Source organism: Ranitomeya variabilis, chromosome 4 (assembly GCF_051348905.1).
Source record: "Ranitomeya variabilis isolate aRanVar5 chromosome 4, aRanVar5.hap1, whole genome shotgun sequence".
NCBI classification, from domain to species: Eukaryota; Metazoa; Chordata; class Amphibia; order Anura; family Dendrobatidae; genus Ranitomeya; species Ranitomeya variabilis.
In genome coordinates, this window is record NC_135235.1 from 707,057,829 (window position 1) to 707,079,718 (window position 21,890).

The 21,890-nt window shown below is 41.9% G+C and overlaps 2 protein-coding genes across 4 annotated transcripts in view; both read right to left on the reverse strand.

The window, feature by feature from the left end:
* LOC143766501 (uncharacterized) overlaps positions 1-21,890 on the reverse strand; it is a 149,026-nt gene that overhangs the window by 87,746 nt on the left and 39,390 nt on the right. The window lies entirely within an intron of this gene.
* LOC143766490 (uncharacterized) overlaps positions 18,753-21,890 on the reverse strand; it is a 491,244-nt gene continuing 488,106 nt past the window's right edge. For 2 of the 3 annotated variants that reach the window (XM_077254207.1, XM_077254210.1), the window contains exon 9: positions 18,753-21,556. In XM_077254207.1, coding sequence (XP_077110322.1) covers positions 19,563-21,556 — 1,994 coding nt within the window. In that variant the 3' untranslated portion in view covers positions 18,753-19,562. The remainder of the gene's footprint in view (positions 21,557-21,890) is intronic. The other variant, XM_077254211.1, reaches the window with a different exon arrangement.

The window sequence follows — 21,890 nt, forward strand, 5'->3', positions numbered from 1 at the left end:
TTGGATTTCTCTGATTGCCTGTCCATTTCAGCAAAGATAAGTCCTTGCTTGTTCTTTTGGTTGTCCACCTGCTGTGGACTTAATCGCTCAGCTCATGTTATGTTTTTTCTTGTCCAGCTTTTCAGTATGATATATTCAACTTAGCTGGAAGCTCTGAGGAAGCAGATTTGCCCTCCACACCGTGAGTCGGTGTGGAGATTATTTTTGTAAACTCTGCGTGGATTTTTTTAGCTTTTAATACTGACCGCACAGTATCCTTTCCTGTTCTGTCTATTTAGGTAGTTTGGCCTCCTTTGCTAAATCCTGTTTTCATTCTGTGTATGTCATTTCCCTCTTCACTCACAGTCAATATTTGTGAGGGGGCTATCTTTCCTTTGGGGGTTTTCTCTGAGGCAAGATAGCTTTCTGTTTCCATCTTTAGGGGTAGTTAGTTCTCAGGCTGTGACGAGGTGTCTAGGGAGTGACAGGAACATCCCACGGCTACTTCTAGTGTTGGTGTTAGGATTAGGAACTGCGGTCAGTACAGATACCACCTCCTCAGAGCTTGTCCCATGTTGCCTCTTAACCACCAGGTCATAACAGCCAGCATTATGCCCCATATCCAAGATCGCGGCTTTTCCCTCATCACAGCCCCGATGTGTGTCCAAACAGTAGTTTTCTCCCACATATGGGGTATCAGTGTACTCAGGACAAATTGGACAACAGCTTTTGGGGTCCAATTTCTCCCTTGGGAAAATGAAAAATTGGGGACTAAACGATCATGTTTGTGGAAACAATATGATATTTTATTTTTACGCCCGGGCGTTATAAACTTCTGTGAAGCACTTGTGGGTTCAAAGTGCTCACCACACATCTAGATAAGTTCCTTAGGGGGTCTAGCTTCCAAATTGGGGTCACTTGTGGGGAGTTTCCACTGTTTAGGCACATCAGGGGCTCGCCAAATGCGACACGGCGTCCAATCTCAAATCCAGCCAACTTTAACTTGAAAAAGTAAAACGGCGCTCCTTCCCTTCCGCGCTCTCCCGTGCGCCCAAACAGTGGTTCCCCTCCACATGTGGGGTATCAGCATACTCAGGAGAAATTGGACTACAACTTTTGTGGTCCATTTTCTTCTTTTACCCTTGGGAAAATAAAAAAATTGTTGCTGTAACATCATTTTTGTGACTAAAAAGATAAATGTTCATTTTTTCCTTCCACGTTGCTTCTGCTCCTATGAAACACCTGAAGGGTTAATAAACGTCTTGAATGTGGTTTTGAGTTCCTTGAGGGGTGCGGTTTTTAGAATGGTGTCACTTTTGGGCATTTTCTTCCATATAGACCCCTCAAAGTGACCTCAAACGTGAGGTGGTCCCTAAAAAAATGGTTTTGTAAATTGAAAAATTGGGGACTAAACGATCATGTTTGTGGAAACAATATGATATTTTATTTTTACGCCCGGGCGTTATAAACTTCTGTGAAGCACTTGTGGGTTCAAAGTGCTCACCACACATCTAGATAAGTTCCTTAGGGGGTCTAGCTTCCAAATTGGGGTCACTTGTGGGGAGTTTCCACTGTTTAGGCACATCAGGGGCTCGCCAAATGCGACACGGCGTCCAATCTCAAATCCAGCCAACTTTAACTTGAAAAAGTAAAACGGCGCTCCTTCCCTTCCGCGCTCTCCCGTGCGCCCAAACAGTGGTTCCCCTCCACATGTGGGGTATCAGCATACTCAGGAGAAATTGGACTACAACTTTTGTGGTCCATTTTCTTCTTTTACCCTTGGGAAAATAAAAAAATTGTTGCTGTAACATCATTTTTGTGACTAAAAAGATAAATGTTCATTTTTTCCTTCCACGTTGCTTCTGCTCCTATGAAACACCTGAAGGGTTAATAAACGTCTTGAATGTGGTTTTGAGTTCCTTGAGGGGTGCGGTTTTTAGAATGGTGTCACTTTTGGGCATTTTCTTCCATATAGACCCCTCAAAGTGACCTCAAACGTGAGGTGGTCCCTAAAAAAATGGTTTTGTAAATTTTGTTGTAAAAAATGAGAAATCACTGGTTACATTTTAACCCTTATAACTCCCTAACGAAAAAAAAAATCTGGTTCCAAAATTGTGTTGATGTAAAGTAGACATGTGGGAAATGTTATTTATTATCTATTTTGTGTGATATATTCCTCTGTTTTAAGGGAAAAAAATTAAAAGTTTGAAAATTGCAAAATTTTCCACATTTTCGCCAAATTTCCATTTTTTTACACAAATAAACGCAAGTAATATCGAAGAAATTTTACCACTAACGTGAAGTACAATATGTCACGAGAAAAAATTCTTAGAATTGCCAAGTTCCGTTGAAGTGTTCCGGAGTTATTACCTCATAAAGGGACAGTAGTCAGAGTTGTAAAAATTGGCCAGGTCATTAACGTGCAAAGAACCCTCAGTGGTAAAGGGGTTAAGTAATCAATCTAAATAATAGGAAATTGGTTCTGTTAATGTACCAATGCCCGAAATTATGGGGTGACATGGTGGTGATGTTAATGACTTACAGTGTGTATCTTGGGGATACTATACCAATATGGTTTTATAGGGTATTCTGGTAATAATTTCTCTGCTTTTCTTTTTGATAACATGCTATTTTCAACATATTTTTTTAGTAATGATCTTAATTTTTTTTAAATTTATGTGTAGGATCTTTTATTCCCATCATTCAGAGCCTCTGTGATATAGTATTCTCTAGTGAGAAGTACTAGATTGCCACCCTTATCTACTCTACAAATAAATAACAATGAAACTGGGGAAAAAAAGATAGCGCAATAAGGTCTTAACTGGTAACAAAAAGGTGGCAAGGTAAGGGATCCACTCACCTTATATAGTTGCTACAAAGCAACATGAACTGGCATGACACGGATATCAGCTGCTGCAAGGACATCGGCCACTAGAAGGACCAAACAATGCAGAATGATCGGGAGGGAGATGTCACTCCTGTGCTGCTTCTGAAAAATCCACAATGGTTTCCAATCGATAAAATTTATTCATAAAAACAGGTTTACAGGGTCAATGCGTTTCGAGGACGCATGGAACCTCTTCATCAGGACAAAAACCTGGTGTGACTGTCAGAAATGGTTGTACTTTCTTTTTTAAACTGTATTTTTTGAAAAAGAAAAAACACCAAACCGGGCACATGACAGTGTCAAAGTTCAGCAGAGTCACAGGATGAATAATAATAATAATAATTTTTATTTATATAGCGCCAACATATTCCGCAGCGCTTTACAACTTATAGAGGGGACTTGTACAGACAATAGACATTACAGCATAACAGAAATCACAGTTCAAAATAGATACCAGGAGGAATGAGGGCCCTGCTCGCAAGCTTACAAACTATGAGGAAAAGGGGAGACACGAGATGTGGATGGTAACAATTGCTTTAGTTATTTGGACCAGCCATAGTGTAAGGCTCGGGTGTTCATGTAAAGCTGCATGAACCAGTTAACAGCCTAAGTATGTAGCAGTACAGACACAGAGTGCTATTAACTGCATAAAGTATATGAGAACACGATGCAAGGAACCTGATTATGTGTTTTTTTTTTTTTTCTATTTTTAATAGGCCACACAGGGATAGTTAGGTTAATGCGTTGAGGCGGTAGGCCAGTCTGAACAAATGCGTTTTTAGGGCACGCTTAAAACTGGGGGGATTGGGGATTAATCGTATTAACCTAGGTAGTGCATTCCAAAGAATCGGCGCAGCATGTGTAAAGTCTTGGAGACGGGAGTGGGAGGTTCTGATTATTGAGGATGCTAACCTGAGGTCATTAGCGGAGCGGAGGGCACGGGTAGGGTGGTAGGCTGAGACCAGAGAGGAGATGTAGGGTGGTGCTGAGCCATGGAGTGCTTTGTGGATGAGGGTAGTAGTTTTGTACTGGATTCTGGAGTGGATGGGTAGCCAGTGTAATGACTGGCACAAGGTAGAGGCATCGGTGTAACGGTTGGTGAGGAATATGATCCTGGCAGCAGCATTCAGGACAGATTGGAGCGGGGAGAGTTTGGTAAGAGGGAGGCCGATTAGTAGAGAGTTACAATAGTCCAGACGGGAATGAATAAGAGAAACAGTAAGAGTTTTTGCAGAGTCGAAAGTAAGAAAAGGGCGAATTCTAGAAATGTTTTTGAGATGCAGATAAGAAGAGCGAGCCAGTGATCGGATGTGGGGGGTGAATGAAAGCTCGGAATCAAGGATGACCCCAAGGCAGCGGGCATGTTGCTTTGGAGTAATGATTGAACCGCACACGGAGATGGCAATGTCAGGCAAAGGTAGGTTAGTAGAGGGAGAGAACACGAGGAGTTCAGTTTTTGATAGGTTCAGTTTCAGATAGAGGGAGGAAATGATGTTAGAGACAGCGGTAAGACAATCACTGGTGTTTTCTAAGAAGGTCGGAGTGAAAGCAGGAGAAGAGGTGTATAATTGGGTGTCGTCAGCATAGAGATGTTACTGGAAACCAAATCTACTGATTGTTTGTCCAATAGGGGCAGTATACAAAGAGAAGAGGAGGGGGCCTAGGACTGATCCTTGAGGAACCCCAACAGTAAGGGGAAGGGGAGAGGAGGAGGAACCAGAAAAACATACAGTGAAAGATCGGTCAGAGAGATAGGAGGAGAACCAAGAGAGAACGGTGTCCTTGATGCCGATGGAGCGGAGCATAGTGAGGAGGAGCTGATGATCCACAGTGTCGAATGCTGCGGAAAGATCCAATAGAATTAGCATGGAGTAGTGACCATTAGATTTAGCTGTTAGTAGGTCATTAGAGACTTTAGTGAGGGCAGTTTCAGTAGAGTGTAAAGAGCGGAAGCCAGATTGAAGAGGGTCGAGAAGAGAGTTATTTGAGAGATAGCGGGTAAGACGGGAGTGGACCAGGCGTTCCAGGAGTTTAGAGATGAAGGGAAGATTAGAGACAGGTCTATAATTAGCGGCACAATTTTGGTCGAGGGAGGGTTTTTTAAGTAATGGATGTATGATGGCATGCTTAAATGAGGAGGGAAAAATACCGGAAGTGAGGGAAAGGTTGAATATTTTTGTTATGTGAGAGGTGACAGCCGGGGAAAGGGACTGGAGGAGATGTGACGGAATGGGGTCACTGGTGCAAGTGGTCGGGCGAGAAGATGCAAGGAGCCTGCTTACTTCTTCTTCTGTAACTGGTTCAAAGTCAGAGAGTGAACTAGATGCAGTGGGGGAGGGAGGACAGTGCCTGGTATGAAGAGATTTGGAGATGATTTCCTGTCGAATGTGGTCAATTTTTTCTTTGAAGTAATTGGCCAGATCGTCAGCGCGGAGATCTGTGGTTGGGGCCTGCTCTCTTGGGTTGAGTAGGGACTGGAAAGTGTCGAAGAGACGTTTAGGGTTATTGGACAGTGAGGTGATGAGGGTGTTGAAATAGGTTTGTTTGGAGAGGTGAAGGGCAGAGTTGTATGTTTTTAGCATGAACTTATAATGGATGAAATCTTCGGGTAGATTAGATTTTCTCCACAGACGTTCGGCGCACCTGGAGCATCGCTGCAGGAAGTGTGTTTGCAGCGTGTGCCATGGTTGTCGCCGTCTGTGTCGAGTTGCTCTATGTATAGGAGGAGCAGCTTCATCCAGGGCACTTTGCAGGGTTTCATTGTAATGGTTCAGAGCAGAATCAGGACATGAGATGGAGGAGATTGGGGCCAATGAGGACTGCAAGTTCTTCATAAGTTTCTGGGTGTTAATGGCCTGTATGTTTCTATAAGTGTGGAAAGTGGGGGTGACCTGAGCGGGATGGCAGTTCTTGATAGATAATGAAAGAAGGTTGTGGTCAGAGAGCGGGAGAGGGGTGTTTGCGAAATCATCCACTGAGCAAAGTCGGGAGAAGACCAAGTCAAGGGAGTTTCCATCTTCATGCGTTGGAGAGTTAGTATGCTGTGAGAGGCCGAAAGAGGAGGTTAGAGATAAAAGGTGAGAAGCAGACGGGGAAAGGGGAGAAGCAATGGGGATGTTGAAATCACCCATGATAAGGGTGGGGGTGTCACAGGAGAGAAAGTGTGGAAGCCAGGTGGCAAAGTGATCCAGGAACTGATGAGAGGGGCCAGGAGGACGATACACCACCGCCACTCGCATGGAGAAGGGGACGTAGAGTCTGACAGCATGGACCTCAAAGGAAGGGAATACAAGTGAGGGTACTTGGGGGATAACTTGGAAGGTACATTTGGGTGAAAGGAGCAGCCCAACGCCTCCACCTGCTCTGTTGTCTGATCTTGGGGTATGAGAAAAGTGTAGTCCACCATAGGAGAGAGCAGCAGCAGCGGTTGTGTCTGACTGCTGGATCCAGGTTTCAGTAAGAGCCAGGAGATTAAGAGAGTTAGAAAGGAAGTAATCATGGGTGAAGGAGAGTTTATTACACACAGAGCGAGAATTCCAAAGAGCACAATTGAAAGAGACAGAAGGCATGCATGGAATATTAATAAGGTTAGAGGGGTTTCTGGGTGTAGCAGTTGGGAGGTTTGACTGGCTATAACATGGGGGGCCGGGGTTTGGAGAGATGTCTCCAGCGACTAGGAGAAGGAGGATAGAAAGAGTGAGCAGATGGTTAAGTGATTTGTGAGAGCGTCTTTTGTGTTGGATGGTGGGACTGTGTGGATCTGCGCTGTTAAGCAATGTGAACAGAGCATGAGTGCTATACATAGGAGAGGCAAGGACAGAGGGGCCGATATGGATGGAGTGTAAAGAGTTAGTGCAAGGGCGGTGAGTGAATGCAGCAGCCAGGATATAGATTATACAGATACATATGGTGTGTATTTGTTCTGTTTCAAGTGAATAGGGAGTAGGTGTAGATTGTCTTACCTGTCTCCTGCCCTGTCTAACTGCCATGTTATAACTGCATCATACTTAGAAAAAAATATACTTTGGAAAAAAAAATACACGAATAATAGTGCACGAATGCACCCCTGCATGAATGCATCCCCAAGTTATGTCTACATTTATAGAAAGCTAGCTCTTAGATCTCACTTTTTTTTTTGGAAAAGGGTGTTTCTCCCCCTCTTGTTACCAATCAATCTACCTCAGTTGAGACAGCAGGACACAATAAATGTAGTGATCAGATAAACAAATGTCCAGGTCTGCATGGATCATAAACCCCTTTGAAAAAGTTATGTGATCTCTCTACATAGGGACAAGCAAAAGTGAGTTAAATATCTATAAACACAAACAAATGCATAATAAGATGACTAACATATATAGACATATGCAGGATTCAATGCCGAAGATAGAATGACTCAGATACCATCCAAGCCGCTTGCTGTCAGGGAATGGAGCAATAGACATGCAGGATATTTCAGTTCAGGGAATGAATGATATGTTTACCATCCAAGCCGCTTGCTGTCAGGGAATGGAGCAATAGACATGCAGGATAGTTCAGTTCAGGGAATGAATGATATGTTTACCATCCAAGCCGCTTGCTGTCAGGGAATGGAGCAATAGACATGCAGATGAATGATAGTTGTAGATCTAAAATGACACTTAATAAATTATTATGCAATATCACCTGTATTCCACACCTAAATAAAAGTGAAGAATAAATTGTCAGTGATAAAATGTATTATTTAAAAGCTTTGGAATAGATTGTGTATATACATGTGTCTGTGTAACAGAGGGGATACGAACTCAAAAAACAGCACATACAGGCTGTAGAGCTCAAATCATGACATGGACCATTGCAGTGTTGCTCTTAATTTTATGATCAGAGAAACAAACAGGAAACTGCTGCATTGTAACCTATATATCTTAGAAAATGTCTGGTAAAGCCGACATTGTGAAGAAAAATGTATGATCAAGGTGAAGAATGACGTTTCATGTGTGCCATAAAGGAGACAAGACAAGAAAAAGAGCAAGGACTATACTGGGATATCTCTGGGACGTGAGTGGAGGAAGAAATTTCATTATAAGATGCAGAGAATTCAGAAATAGTGTTGTGTCTGAAGTGCTGTGGTTCCGCATCAGGAACATTGAGTTTTACAACACCAGTGGCCCTTGACAGAGGTGTGGGTGAGTGCTTAACCCCTTAAGCCCCGAGGGTGGTTTGCACGTTAATGACCGGGCCAATTTTTACAATTCTGACCACTGTCCCTTTATGAGGTTATAACTCTGGAACACTTCAACGGATCCTGATGATTCTGACATTGTTTTCTCATGACATATTGTACTTAATGATAGTGGTAAAATTTATTTGATATTACCTGCATTTATTTGTGAAAAAAAAAGAAATTTGGCGAAAATTTTGAAAATTTCGCAATTTTCCAACTTTGAATTTTTATGCCCTTAAATCACAGAGATATGTCACACAAAATACTTAATAAGTAACATTTCCCACATGTCTACTTAACATCAGCACAATTTTGGAACCAAAATTTTTTTTTGTCAGGGAGTTGTAAGGGTTAAAAGTTGACCAGCAATTTCTTATTTTTACAACACCATTTTTTTTAGGGACCACATCACATTTGAAGTCATTTTGAGGGGTCTATATGATAGAAAATAACCAAGTGTGACACCATTCTAAAAACTGCACCCCTCAAGGTGCTCACAACTGCATTCAAGAAGTTTATTAACCCTTCAGGTGTTTCACAGGAATTTTTGGAATGTTTAAAAAAAACAAAATGAACATTGAACTTTTTTCACAAAAAATTAATTTCAGCTCCAATTTGTTTTATTTTACCAAGGGTAACAGGAGAAAATGGACCCCAAAAGTTGTTGTACAATTTGTCCTGAGTACGCCGATACCCCATATGTGGGGGTAAACCACTGTTTGGGCACATGGCAGAGCTCGGAAGAGAAGGAGCGCAATTTGACCTTTCAATGCAAAATTGACTGGAATTGAGATGGGACGCCATGTTGCGTTTGGAGAGCCACTGATGTGCCTAAACATTGAAACCCCCCACAAGTGACACCATTTTGAAAGTAGACCCCCTATGGGACTTATCTAGATGTGTTGTGAGAGCTTTCAACCCCAAGTGTTTCACTACAGTTTATAACGCAGAGCCGTGAAAATAAAAATTCTTTTTTTTCCACAAAAATTATTATTTAGCCCACAGTTTTGTATTTTCCAAAGGGTAACAGGAGAAATTGGACCCCAAAAGTTGTTGTCCAATTTGTCCTGAGTAAGCTGATACCCCATATATGGGGGGAACCACCGTTTGGGCGCATGGCAGAGCTCGGAAGGGAAGGAGCGCCGTTTGGAATGCAGACTTAGATGGAATGGTCTGCAGGCATCACATTGAGTTTGCAGAGCCCCTAATGTACCTAAACAGTAGAAACCCCCCACAAGTGACCCCATATTGGAAACTAGACCCCCCAAGGAACTTATCTAGATGTGTTGTGAGAACTTTGAACCTCCAAGTGTTTCACTACAGTTTATAACGCAGAGCCGTGAAAATAAAAAAAATTTTTTCCCACAAAAATGTTTTTTAACCCCCCAAATTTTAATTTTCCCAAGGGTAGCAAGAGAAACTGTGTTGTCCAATTTGTCCTGAGTACGATGATACTCCATATGTTCGGGTAAACCCCTGTTTGAGCACACGGGAGAGCTCGGAAGAGAAGGAGCACTGCTTTACTTTTTCAACACAGAATGGGCTGGAATTGAGATCAGACGCCATGTCGTTTTTGGAGAGCCCTGATGTGCCTAAACAGTGGAAACCCCCAATTCTAACTGAAACCCTAACCCAAACACACCCCTAATCCTAACCACACCCCTAACCCCAACCACACCCCTAACCCCAACACACCCCTAACCCTAATCCCAACTGTAAAGGTAATCCAAACCCTAACTTTAGCCCCAACCCTAACTGTAGCCCTAACCCTAACTTTAGCCCCTACCCTAACCCTAACTTTAGCCCCAACCCTAACCCTAGCCCCAACCCTAACCCTAGCCCTAACCCTAATGGGAAAATGGAAATAAATACATTTTTTTAATTTTATTATTTTTCCCTAAGGGGGTGATGAAGGGGGGTTTGATTTACTATTTATAGCGGGTTTTTTAGCGGATTTTTATGATTGGCAGCTGTCACACACTAAAAGACGCTTTTTATAGCAAAGAATTTTTTCGTCTCCACATTTTGAGACCTATAATTTTTCCATATTTTGGTCCACAGAGTCAAGTGAGGTCTTGTTTTTTGCAGGACGAGTTGACGTTTTTATTGGTAACATTTTCGGGCACGTGACATTTTTTGATCGCTTTTTATTTTGATTTTTGTGAGGCAGAATGACCAAAAAACAGCTATTCATGAATTTCTTTTTTTGGGGGGGCGTTTATACCTTTCCACCTTTGGTAAAATTGATAAAGCAGTTATATTCTTCGGGTCAGAACGATTACAGCGATACCTCATTTATATCATTTTTTTATGTTTTGGCGCTTTTATACGATAAAAACTATTTTATAGAAAAAATAATTATTTTTGCATCGCTTTATTCTGAGGACTGTAACTTTTTTATTTTTTTGCTGATGATGCGGTATGGCAGCTCGTTTTTTGCCGGACAAGATGACGTTTTCAGCGGTACCATGGTTACTTATATCTGTCTTTTTGATCACGTGTTATTCCACTTTTTTGTTCCTGCAGGACTTGGAATATAGATAAGCTCCTTAGGGGGTCTACTTTCCAAAATGGTGTCACTTGTGGGGGTTTCCACTGTTTAGGCATATCCGGGGCTCTCCAAACGTGACATGGCGTCCTATCTCAATTCCAGACAATTTTGCATTGAAAAGTCAAACGGCGCTCCTTCCCTTCCGAGCTCTGCCATGCGCCCAAGCAGTGGTTTACCCCCAAATATAGGGTAACAGCGTACTCAGGACAAATTGCACAACTTTTAGGGTCAAATTTCTCCTGTTACCCTTGGGAAAATAAAAAATTGGGGGCGAAAAGATCATTTTTGTGAAAAAATATGATTTTTATTTTTACGGCTCTACATTATAAACGTCTGTAAAGCACTTGGGGGTTCAAAGTGCTCACCACATGTCTAGATAAGTTCCTTAGGGGGTCTACATTCCAAAATTGTGTCACTTGTGGGGGGTTTCTATTTTTTAGGCACATCAGTGGCTCTCCAAAAGCCACATGGCGTCCTCTCTCAATTCCAGCCAATTTTGCATCAAGTCAAGTCAAACGGCGCTCTTTCCCTTCCGAGCTCTGTCATGTGCCCAAACAGTGGTTTACCCCCACATATGGAGTATCGCTGTACTCAGAACAAATTGTCCAGTAACTTTTGGGGTCCCATTTCTTCTGTCGCCCTTGGTAAAATAAAACAAATTGGATCTGAATTAATTTTTTGTGAAAAAAGTTAAATGTTCATTTTTTTTTAGACATTCCAAAAATTCTTGTGAAGCACCTGAAGAGTTACTAAACTTCTTGAATGTGGTTTTGAGCACCTTGAGGGGTGCAATTTTTAGAATGGTGTCATTTTTGGGTATTTTCTATTATATAGACCAATCAAAGTGACTTCAAATGTGATGTGGTCCCTAAAAAAAATTGGTGCTGTAAAAATGAGAAATTGCTGGTCAACTTTTAACTCTCATAACTTCCTAACAAAAGATTGAGGGTATGTGCACACGTCAGGATTTTGTCAGGATTTTTCATCAGGATTTGTAGCCAAAACCAGGAGTGGAACAATTAGAGGAAAAGTATAATAGAAACATATGCACCACTTCTGCATTTATCACCCACTCCTGGTTTTGGCTACAAAACCTGATGAAAAATCCTGACAAAATCCTGACGTGTGCACATACCCTTAAGGGCAGAAAAATTCAAAGTTGGAAAATTGCGAAGTTTTTAAAATTTTCACCAAATTTCCATTTTTTTCACAACTAAACGCAAGTAATATCGAGGAAATTTTACCACTAACATGAAGAACAATATGTCGCAAGAAAACAATGTCAGAATCACCGGGATCCGTTGAAGCGTTCCAGAGTTATTACCTCATAAAGGGACAGTGGCCAGAATTGTAAAAATTGGCCCGGTCATTAACATGCAAACCACCCTTGGGGGTTAAGGGGTTAACAAAGAACCCTATAAAAAGAATATTAGGCTGAAGTCACAATATCAGTATTTGGTCAGTATTTTACATCAGTATTTGTAAGCCAAAACCAGGAGTGGGTGATAAATGCAGAAGTGGTGCATATGTTTCTATTATACTTTTCCTCTAATTGTTCCATGCCTGGTTTTGGCTTACAAATAAGGATGTAAAATACTGACCAAATACTGATAGTGTGACGGCAGCCTTATTCTGTATAAAAGATATATAGATGATTTATTATTTGGGTCAATTCCATGTCCGATGTGGAGGTTTTCGTTAAAGAGCTCAATTCTAACAATTGAGGTCTTTCTTTCTCCTCAAAAATAGACTAGATATCTATAGATTCTTTGGATCCATCAGTTTTCAACCGTATCTGTACAAAAAACCTTTTTAAAAAAGTGGATGCAAACAGATACATTCACGTCAGTAGTGGACATTACTCCAAATGGCTGTACAACATACCCCAAAACCAATTTAGAAAGATTAGGAGGAATTGCACTTTAGAAACTGATATTATTAAAAAAAAAGATTTGTTGAACAAAAATACCCGAGTAAATTTATCAGATGTGCCTATAATAATTCCAGAAATATTGAACAAGAATCTGTTTTGGAATAAGCAAAGATAGAAAAACATAATAGTTTTTAATAGAACTTCATCACCACTTAAAATAATCAACATAAAAATGTCCAAAAAGTGATTCAGGATCACTGGCACATTATATGGAATGATGCTATTCTAACAAAACTACAACCAAAAAATCCTCCTCTTACTTTCAGAAAATCCCCACACTAAAAAATGTTCTGGCTTCTATCAAAATCAGTGAAAAGGATCAGCATGCAGTCAGTAATCATCAGGACAAATAAGATCACAATTGCAAACAGAATTTGCTTGTGTTGTCACGCTATTTGTGCTGGTCTATCACAATTCACCATTCCACAAACCTGTGAGACTGTTTACTTTAGAAGCCCCATGTCCTGTAATTCTTTCATTGTTTATGTTACTATTTGCAGCTGTCAAAAATTCTATGTGGGGAGGACCACCCAACCCCTCCACAAACGGTTAAATTCATATAGGTCCAATATACTAAAAGGGTTCCTAAAACATGGTCTGTCACGGCACTGTACCACCAAACACAACAAAGATTGCAAAGAGTTAAGAATATTCCCAATAGAGGAGATTCCACTAAATGTGCACAATCGTATAGAACAATTAGATTTATTGGCTATATAAACTGGGCACACTCACTCCCAATGGTCTGAATGAAATCACGGGTACTTTCCTATAATCCCCTTCATTTCTCACACAAGTTATTTGGTAACTATTTTCCCTTGTATATTCATATCAGTTCACTTTGTGGACCTCATGTTCACCTAGCAACAAACAGGGATTGTTCTTTGCTCCCTCAGTTTCACTTATCAACAAATGGAAGTTCTTTCTTTACCTGAAGGTCATCAAAAGTGTTTCTAACAGACACATACACTTACCCGGTCTTGAACCCATATCTCACATCTTTTTATCTCTCACTGTGTCCTCGATTCCACTGAGCCAAATTCCATCAGCATGTTCTTTCCTTAAGGTACCGTCACACTAAGCGACGCTGCAGCGATATAGACAATGAGCCGATCGCTGCAGCGTCGCTGTTTAGGTCGCTGGGGAGCTGTCACACAGACAGCTCTCTCCAGCGACCAACGATCAGGGGAACGACTTCGGCATTGTTGAAACTGTCTTCAACGATGCCGAAGTCCCCCTGCAGCACCCGGGTAAATATCGGGTTAACCCGATATTTACCCTGGTTACCATTGTAAAAGTAAAAAACCCCCCACTACATACTCACCTTCTGATGTCTGTCACGTCCCCCGGCGTACACAGGGTTAAGCGCTGCTGCTCAGAGCTTCCTGCACTGACTATGTCAGTGCCGGCAAAAACTGAGCACAGCGGTGACGTCACCGCTGTGCTCTGCTTTACGGCCGGCCGGCGCTGACACAGTCAGTGCAGGAAGCTCTGAGCAGCAGCGCGTAACAGACATCAGAAGGTGAGTATGTACTTTTTTTTTTTTACTTTTACAATGGTAACCAGGGTAAATATCGGGTTACTAAGCACGGCCCTGCGCTTAGTAACCCAATATTTACCCTGGTTACAAGTGAACACATCGCTGTATCGGCGTCACACACGCCAATACAGCGATGACAGCGGGTCATCAAGCGACGAAATAAAGGTCTGGATTTCTAGCTCCGACCAGCGATATCACAGCGGGATCTAGATCGCTGCTGCGTGTCAAACACAACGATATTGCTATCCAGATCGCTGCAACGTCACGGATCGTCATTGTTCTCGCTGCAAAGTCGCTTAGTGTGAAGGTACCTTTAGTCTCCCTCCCTTCAGCTTCTGGTTTAAGCACTCACCCACACATCTGTCAAGGGAACTGGGGTGGTAAAATTCACTGTTCTTGATGTGGAACCACAGCGCTTCAGACACAACACTATTTCTAAATTCTCTGCATCTTATAATGAAATTCCTTCCTCCGCTCACATCCCAGAGAGATGCCAGTGTGAAGTAGTTCTTCACAATGTTGGCTTTACCAGACATCTCCCAAGATATATTGGTTATGATGCAGCAGTTCCCTGTTTGTTTCTCTGATCATAAAGTTAAGAGCATCTCTACGATAGCACAATGGTCAATGTCATGATTCGGGCTCTACAGCCTGTATGTGCTGTTTTTTGAGTTTCTATCACCCCTGTTACACAGACACATATATTTTCATAAGCCATTTATTCCAATGCTTTCAAAGAATAAATTTTGTCATTGATATTTTACTTTTCATGTTCATTTAAGGTGTGGAATACAGGTGATAAATTATTGTTATTTTAGATCTACAACTAACAGTCGTCATGTGACTCTGCTGAACTTTGACACTGTCATGTGCCCGGTTTGGCGGGGTTTTTCAAAAGTATACAGTATAAGAGAACCACAATTCCTCGACACTAGGTTTCTGTCCTGATAAAGAGGTCCGGTGCGGCCTTGAAACGAGTTGACCCTGTAAACCTATTTCTATGAATACATTTTATCTGTTGGAAACCATTGTGTATTCTTCAGCAGCAGCGCAAAGGTGACAGCTACCTCCCAACCGTTTTGTATTGTTTGGTCCTTCTAGTGACCGATGTCCTTGCAGCAGCTGATATGTATGTCATGCCAGATACATATTGCTTTGTAGCAACTGTATAAAGTGAGTGTATCCCTTTCCTGTCACCTTTTTGCTACCAGTTAAGACCCTATTGTGCTTTCTTTCCCAGTTTCGTTGAATCCGTGAAGGTGGCGCTGTGCAGACAGCCCATTCTCATTAGCCCCAAGTTCCAGAAACGCTTCATCATGCAGACAGATGCCTTTAACGTGGGCCTAGGAGCGGTCCTGTTGCAGGAGGTGAACAGGGAGGAACATCTGGTCACCTACCTAAGTCGGAAACTCACCCTGGCCGAGAAAAATTTTAGCGTAGTGGAGAAGGAGTGTCTCACCATTAAGTGGGCCTTGGAATCCCTACGCTATTATTTACTTGTTCAGCCATTTCGCTTGGTGACAGATCATTCACCCTTGGTATAGATGAGAAATGCCAAGCAGAGGAATGCTTTGGTCATCAGATGGTTTCTATCATTGCAGAATTTTAATTTGACAGTGGAACTTCGCGCAGGGAAGTCTCATGGAAATGCGGATGCCCTGTCACGGGCCCCATGTATGGTGACAAATGTTCAACCCCACAAGTTTGAACAGAGGGGCGTATGTGACGCAGTGACAGGTGTTATATATGAGGGTTGCTATGTGTTCCCCAGGATGCACATAGAAGCGTATTTAGACCGCTGGAGTGCATTGCAGTCACAGATATAGCGGTGGTTGCAATGCAGAATAAAAGTGAGTTTGGTCTTGGACAAGCTGTTTGTCCAAGGCAGATTTAAGAAAACCCGGCATGGGCTTCTATTTTTAGAGTGAACTACAGGATGGTAGTGGGGCAGTTTGCTCCCTCCAGGCCGGGTCTTACAAGAGGCCCATGGCCACAGATTCCATTTAAAAACCCTGCAGCAAAAGGTTGGGTGTGTCTGTGTTGGTTTGCAAACTGCAGAGCAGGTGGCTCTGCAACATCTGGCTTAGGTGTACAGTAACACAGAGCCAAGGGATGCGAACACCTGGCGCCCCCTCACCATTACACGGTGGTGCAGTCACCCATGGCAACCGGTCTCAGAGATTGACTGTCTTGACATCCCGGCTTCGATCTGGAGGATACCATTTGTTTTCCAGTTGTGAGTTTCTTTGGACATTAAAAGACGTTTGCTTTGAACTTTTATGTGGTCCCTGCCTATTTGTTGCACTGCACCAACCCTGCTGCACTACACCTTTTATCTGTTCTACCCACAACCACATACTAGATTTCTCACGTAGATCCCATCTACCATGGAACTGTGTACCCCCAACATATCATACTCTCACCACGGAAACCTTCAAAAGGAACCGGAAGAAATACCTCTTCTGACAAGGGAAATATACCTACACTAACCATGGCTCCACCATACCGCTGCACAAGCAGCTCTACCATCACCTATTGTATACTCACCCATCCTTTGTAGACTTTGATCCCTCACAGGCAAGGTCCTCTTTCCTCCAGTAGCAGTCAGTGACTTGTATTATTTAAGATTTTTGTACTTGTTTTTATTATATATACTCCTTTTCATATAAATGGCTGTATAACAATAAATAATAATAATACAGCTGTGCGGCTGCCAAAGAAAGGGAGTGGAGTAGACAGTACAGTAATAGAAGTTTCCAAAAAACTGCACAATTATAATATTTCTACTTTGGGAAATTGATGACTAGTGTTGAGCATTCCGATACCGCAAGTATCGGGTATCGGCGGATATTTGCGGTATCGGAATTCCGATACTTTTGTGATATCGGGAATCGGTATCGAGATCGATATTAATGTGTAAAATAAAGAATAAAAATAAAAAATATTGATATACTCACCTCTCCGACGGAGCGACCACTCACAAGCCGCGACGTCATCTAAGGTCTTTCAAGCGCTTGAAAGACCTTAGATGACGTCGCGGCTTGTGATTGGTCACGTGAGCGGTCACATGACCGCCACGCGACCAATCACAAGCCGCGACGTCATCTAAGGTCTTTCAAGCGCTCATTTTTAGGAACGGAGGCTGCCGGTTACATCGGTAATGTCCAGGCTCCGTCGGAGAGGTGAGTATATCAATATTTTTTATTGTTATTCTTTATTTTACACATTAATATGGATCCCAGGGCCTGAAGGAGAGTTTCCTCTCCTTCAGACCCTGGGAACCATCAGGATACCTTCCGATACTTGGTGTCCCATTGACTTGTATTGGTCTCGGGTATCGGTATCGGCGATATCCGATACTTTTCGGGTATCGGCCGATACTATCCGATACCGATACTTTCAAGTATCGGACGGTATCGCTCAACACTATTGATGACACTTTAGTGGTGTATGTCAATTTTGGGAAATATTTGTACTCCAAGTTGGGTCTTCTTCATGTGTGCTGCCTCTAGCAGTAGGGCTCCCATACCGGCAGGCCTGTACTTACTTTCAGTCAACTACCTGTGTTACTATACTTAAATTTTTATAACATTTCTGGTATACCAAGCTGATATTTGTGCCACCTGAGTGTGGCTGATCAAAAATCACATTTAAGCTGTTGCATGAGGCATCAGGACTCTCTGCAAAGAAGGATTACACCGGTCCCTCACCCACCTTGTCTTCATTGAAACTTCAATTTCAAGCTGTAAATGCTGGTCCAGACCCTGATCCCTCATGTATGCACATGGCTGACTGCTGTTGTGCCATTATAATTTTTTTTACTGTGGGTCAACTAATGCCACTTTTCCTGGTGTTGGCCCCTAATTTTTGGAAATGTTTGGACTCCAAGTTGGGTCTCCTTCACGTGTGTTGCCTGAATTTGTCAGGGCTCCTAGCACAGCAGGCCTACACTGGTCCCTCACACACCTCTTAATGTCAACTTAATTTCAAAAGGTGTAACTGCTGGAACAGACCCTGTCTCATGCATGGCCACTGCCTGACTGCTGCGCCAATATAAAATTTCAAGTGTGGGTCAATTTGTGACACTTTTCCTGGGGTCTGCTCATAATTTTTGGACTCAAAGTTGGGTCTCCATCATGTGTGTTGCCTGTAGCAGTAGGGCTCCCAGACTGGCATGCCTGCACTTAGTTTCAGTCAACTACCTGTGTTACTATCTTTACATTTTTATAACATTTGTGGCCTACCAAGCTGATATTTGAACCACCTGAGTGTGCCTGTGCAACTGGTCCCACACCCACCTCATCTTACTTTAAACTTAAATTCAAATTTGTAAATGCTGACCCAGACCCCAATGCCCATGGATGGCCCACGGATGGCTGCTGCTGTACCATTATCAAATGTGTACTGTGGGTCAATTGATACCATTTTGCCAGGTGTCTGCCCGTAATTTGGGCATTTTGGGCAACTTCACCCCCCATCCCGTGAAGGGGTTGTCTATGCGTTTGGATTGTCTATCATTGAATTGAATGAGGTTTGGTTACATTTGACAAACATTGGTCCGTTTGACGAATCCGAACCGAACCTTGAAAGGTTTGCTCATCTCTATTAGCAAGATTTTTTCTTGATAAAAGTGTGTCCAAGAAATACAGTAAGTGCTAAAGTAATTTCATATTTTCATTTAATTACACGACTGTTATGTTTTTCTACAATTTGTCAATAACATATATAGTTTCTTCCCATCTGAGTTATTTTTGATGGTCACCAAAATACGATTTTCCAGTAATTCATTTTTCACTCTCTATATATGATAATGGCTTCTCTCTGTGTGGTATTTTTGATGTTTAAAAGGTTGTCCACTTCTTGGACACCCCCTTCTCATTCCTCATGTTTGGTCCTATTAAAAAATAAAAACAATTATACAAACTTCCCATGCTAGTGCCGTTCCAGCAGTGTCGGCACTTGTGCTCATGCGAGGTTATTAAGTAATGTGATCCCTGCGCCCATTCAGAGCTGGCATCACTGTCCCCATTTTCGGACAAATCGAACAAGAAGAGGAAATCAGAGTACAGCCTGGCTTACTGTTAATGCTCAATACATCCGAAGGCGGGAACGGTGAAGCTGTGGCTGATTGGGCGCAGGGCTCGTGTTATGTAACAACCTCACAGGAGCACCGTGAACGGGAGCGCCAATAACGCTGGAATGGTGCTGGCCAAACATGAGGAATGACAAAGGGTTGCCATAGTAATAGACAACCTCTTTAAGAAAATACAATTTTCAGTTAAAACATTCCCAACATTCTGAACATGAAAAAGGCTTCTGACCTGTGTAACTTCTCTGATGATTAATTATTAAGAGTTCATTTACATGTAAAACATTTCCAACATTAAGAATATAAAAAGGCTTCTCCCCTGTGTGAATTGATTGGTGACCAAGAACTGATTTCTTCACAAAAATGTTCCTACATTCTGAACATTAGAAAAGCTTCTCCCCTGTGTGGGTTCTCTGATGGTGTATAACAAGACTCCATGTATGGTTAAAATACTTTCCACATTCTGAACAGGAAAAAGGCTTCTCCCCTGTGTGGGTTCTCTGGTGCTTAACAAGAAATGATTTCTGGCTAAAGCATTTGCCACATTCTCTACAGGAAAAAGGCTTCTTCTCTGTGTGGGTTCTCTGGTGGCTCTCAAGATGCTTTTTTCGGTTAAAATATTTCCCACATTCTAAACATGAAAAGGGTTTCTCTCCTGTGTGGGTTCTCTGGTGCGTAACCAAATCATATTGACGGTTAAAACATTTACCACATTCTGAACAGGAAAAAGGTCTCTCTCTTGTGTGGGTTCTGTGATGGCCCTCAAGATGCTCTTTTCGGTTAAAACATTTCCCACATTCTGAACAGGAAAAAGGTTTCTCCCCTGTATGAGTTTTCTGGTGCTTAGCAAGATATGATTTCTGGCTAAAACATTTTTTGCATTCTGAACAGGAAAAAGGCTTCTCCCCTGTATGGGTTCTCTGGTGCTTAACTAAATCTGATTTACAGTTAAAACATTTCCCACATTCTGAACAGGAAAAGGGCTTCTCTCCAGTGTGGGTTCTCTTGTGGCCCTCAAGATGCTTTTTTTGGTTAAAACATTTCCCACATTCTGAACAGGAAAAGGGCTTCTCCCCTGTGTGGATTCTCTGGTGGCCAACAAGATGCTTTTTTTGGTTAAAACATTTTCCACATTCTGAACAGGAAAAGGGCTTCTCTCCAGTGTGGGTTCTCTTGTGGCCCTCAAGATGCTTTTTTTGGTTAAAACATTTCCCACATTCTGAACAGGAAAAGGGCTTCTCCCCTGTGTGGATTCTCTGGTGGCCAACAAGATGCCCTTTCCGATTAAAACATTTCCCACATTCTGAACAGGAAAAAGGCTTCTCTCCTGTGTGGGTTCTTAGGTGCTTAACCAATTCTGATTTCCGGGTAAAACATTTCCCACATTCTGAACAGGAGAAAGGCTTCTCCCCTGTGTGGGTTCTCTGGTGGCCATCAAGATGCTGTTTCCGGTTAAAACATTTCCCACATTCTGAACAGGAAAACGGCTTCTCCCCTGTGTGGGTTTTCTGGTGGCCATCAAGATGCTCTTTCCGGGTAAAACATTTCCCACATTCTGAACAGGAAAAAGGCTTCTCCCCTGTGTGGGTTCTCTGGTGCTTAATCAAATATGATTTCTGGTTAAAACATTTCCCACATTCTGAACAGGAAAAAGGCTTCTCCCCTGTGTGGATTCTCTGGTGTTTAACAAAATCTGATTTATGGTTAAAACATTTCCCACATACTGAACATGAAAATAGCTTCTCCTCTGTGTGATTTCTCTGGTGGATAACAAGATTTGATTTCCATAAAAAACATTTCCCACATTCTGAACATGAAAATGGCTTCTCCCCTGTGTGAATTCTTTGGTGCCTAAGAAGACATGATTTCTTTACAAAACATTTCCCACATTCTGGACATGAAAAAGGCTTCTCCCTTGTGTGAGTTCTCTGGTGGCAATTAGGATGCGCTTTCATGTTAAAACATTTCCCACATTCTAAACATGAAAATGCTTTCTCCCCTGTGTGAGTTCTCTGGTGCTTAAGAAGAGTTAATTTATGGTTAAAACATCTCCCACACTTGGTACAAGAAAATCTGTCCTCTGCTGTATGAATTTTTTGATGTTTAAGAAAAGACCTTTCGAGGGGAAAACAATTTCCACATTCTGAACGTGAAAATGGCCTATTTGCTTTAGGAGCAGTTTGATTTTTAATGCTTATTTTGTGATTTTGATTTTCCTTAGTAGTCAGTAATGAATCAGAAGACAGGACTTGTTCCATCGGATCAGTTGATAGTATATCTGGAGTAATGGAATTCACTTCAGTTGTGTCCTGTGGGATCTCAAGATCATCTGATTTAGAAATTGAAGATGTCAGCTCTGATCTCCTGGTACAGTCATCTGCCAATAATAAAACCAATTATTTTTTAATAAAATGAGATTTATATTTTTGAACATTTCTACTTAAAATGTCTGTAGAAATGGCAAGTTATGCAACAAAATTGTTATTCACTAAGACAATGACAGTTGTTATAGAATGAACCAGTAGAGCATGGTGATCAACCATCTGTTCATTCTGCCTTTACTCATCTTACAAAAAACAAGTCTTCATTCAAGGCTATCATCTGTCAATGGAAAAACAGAGGTGTCCACATTATTGGGAACTCAAATGCTTTTGGAGAACAACATGGCTTCCATAAACCAATCCAGAAATATTCGCCTTCCCAAAGTCAAA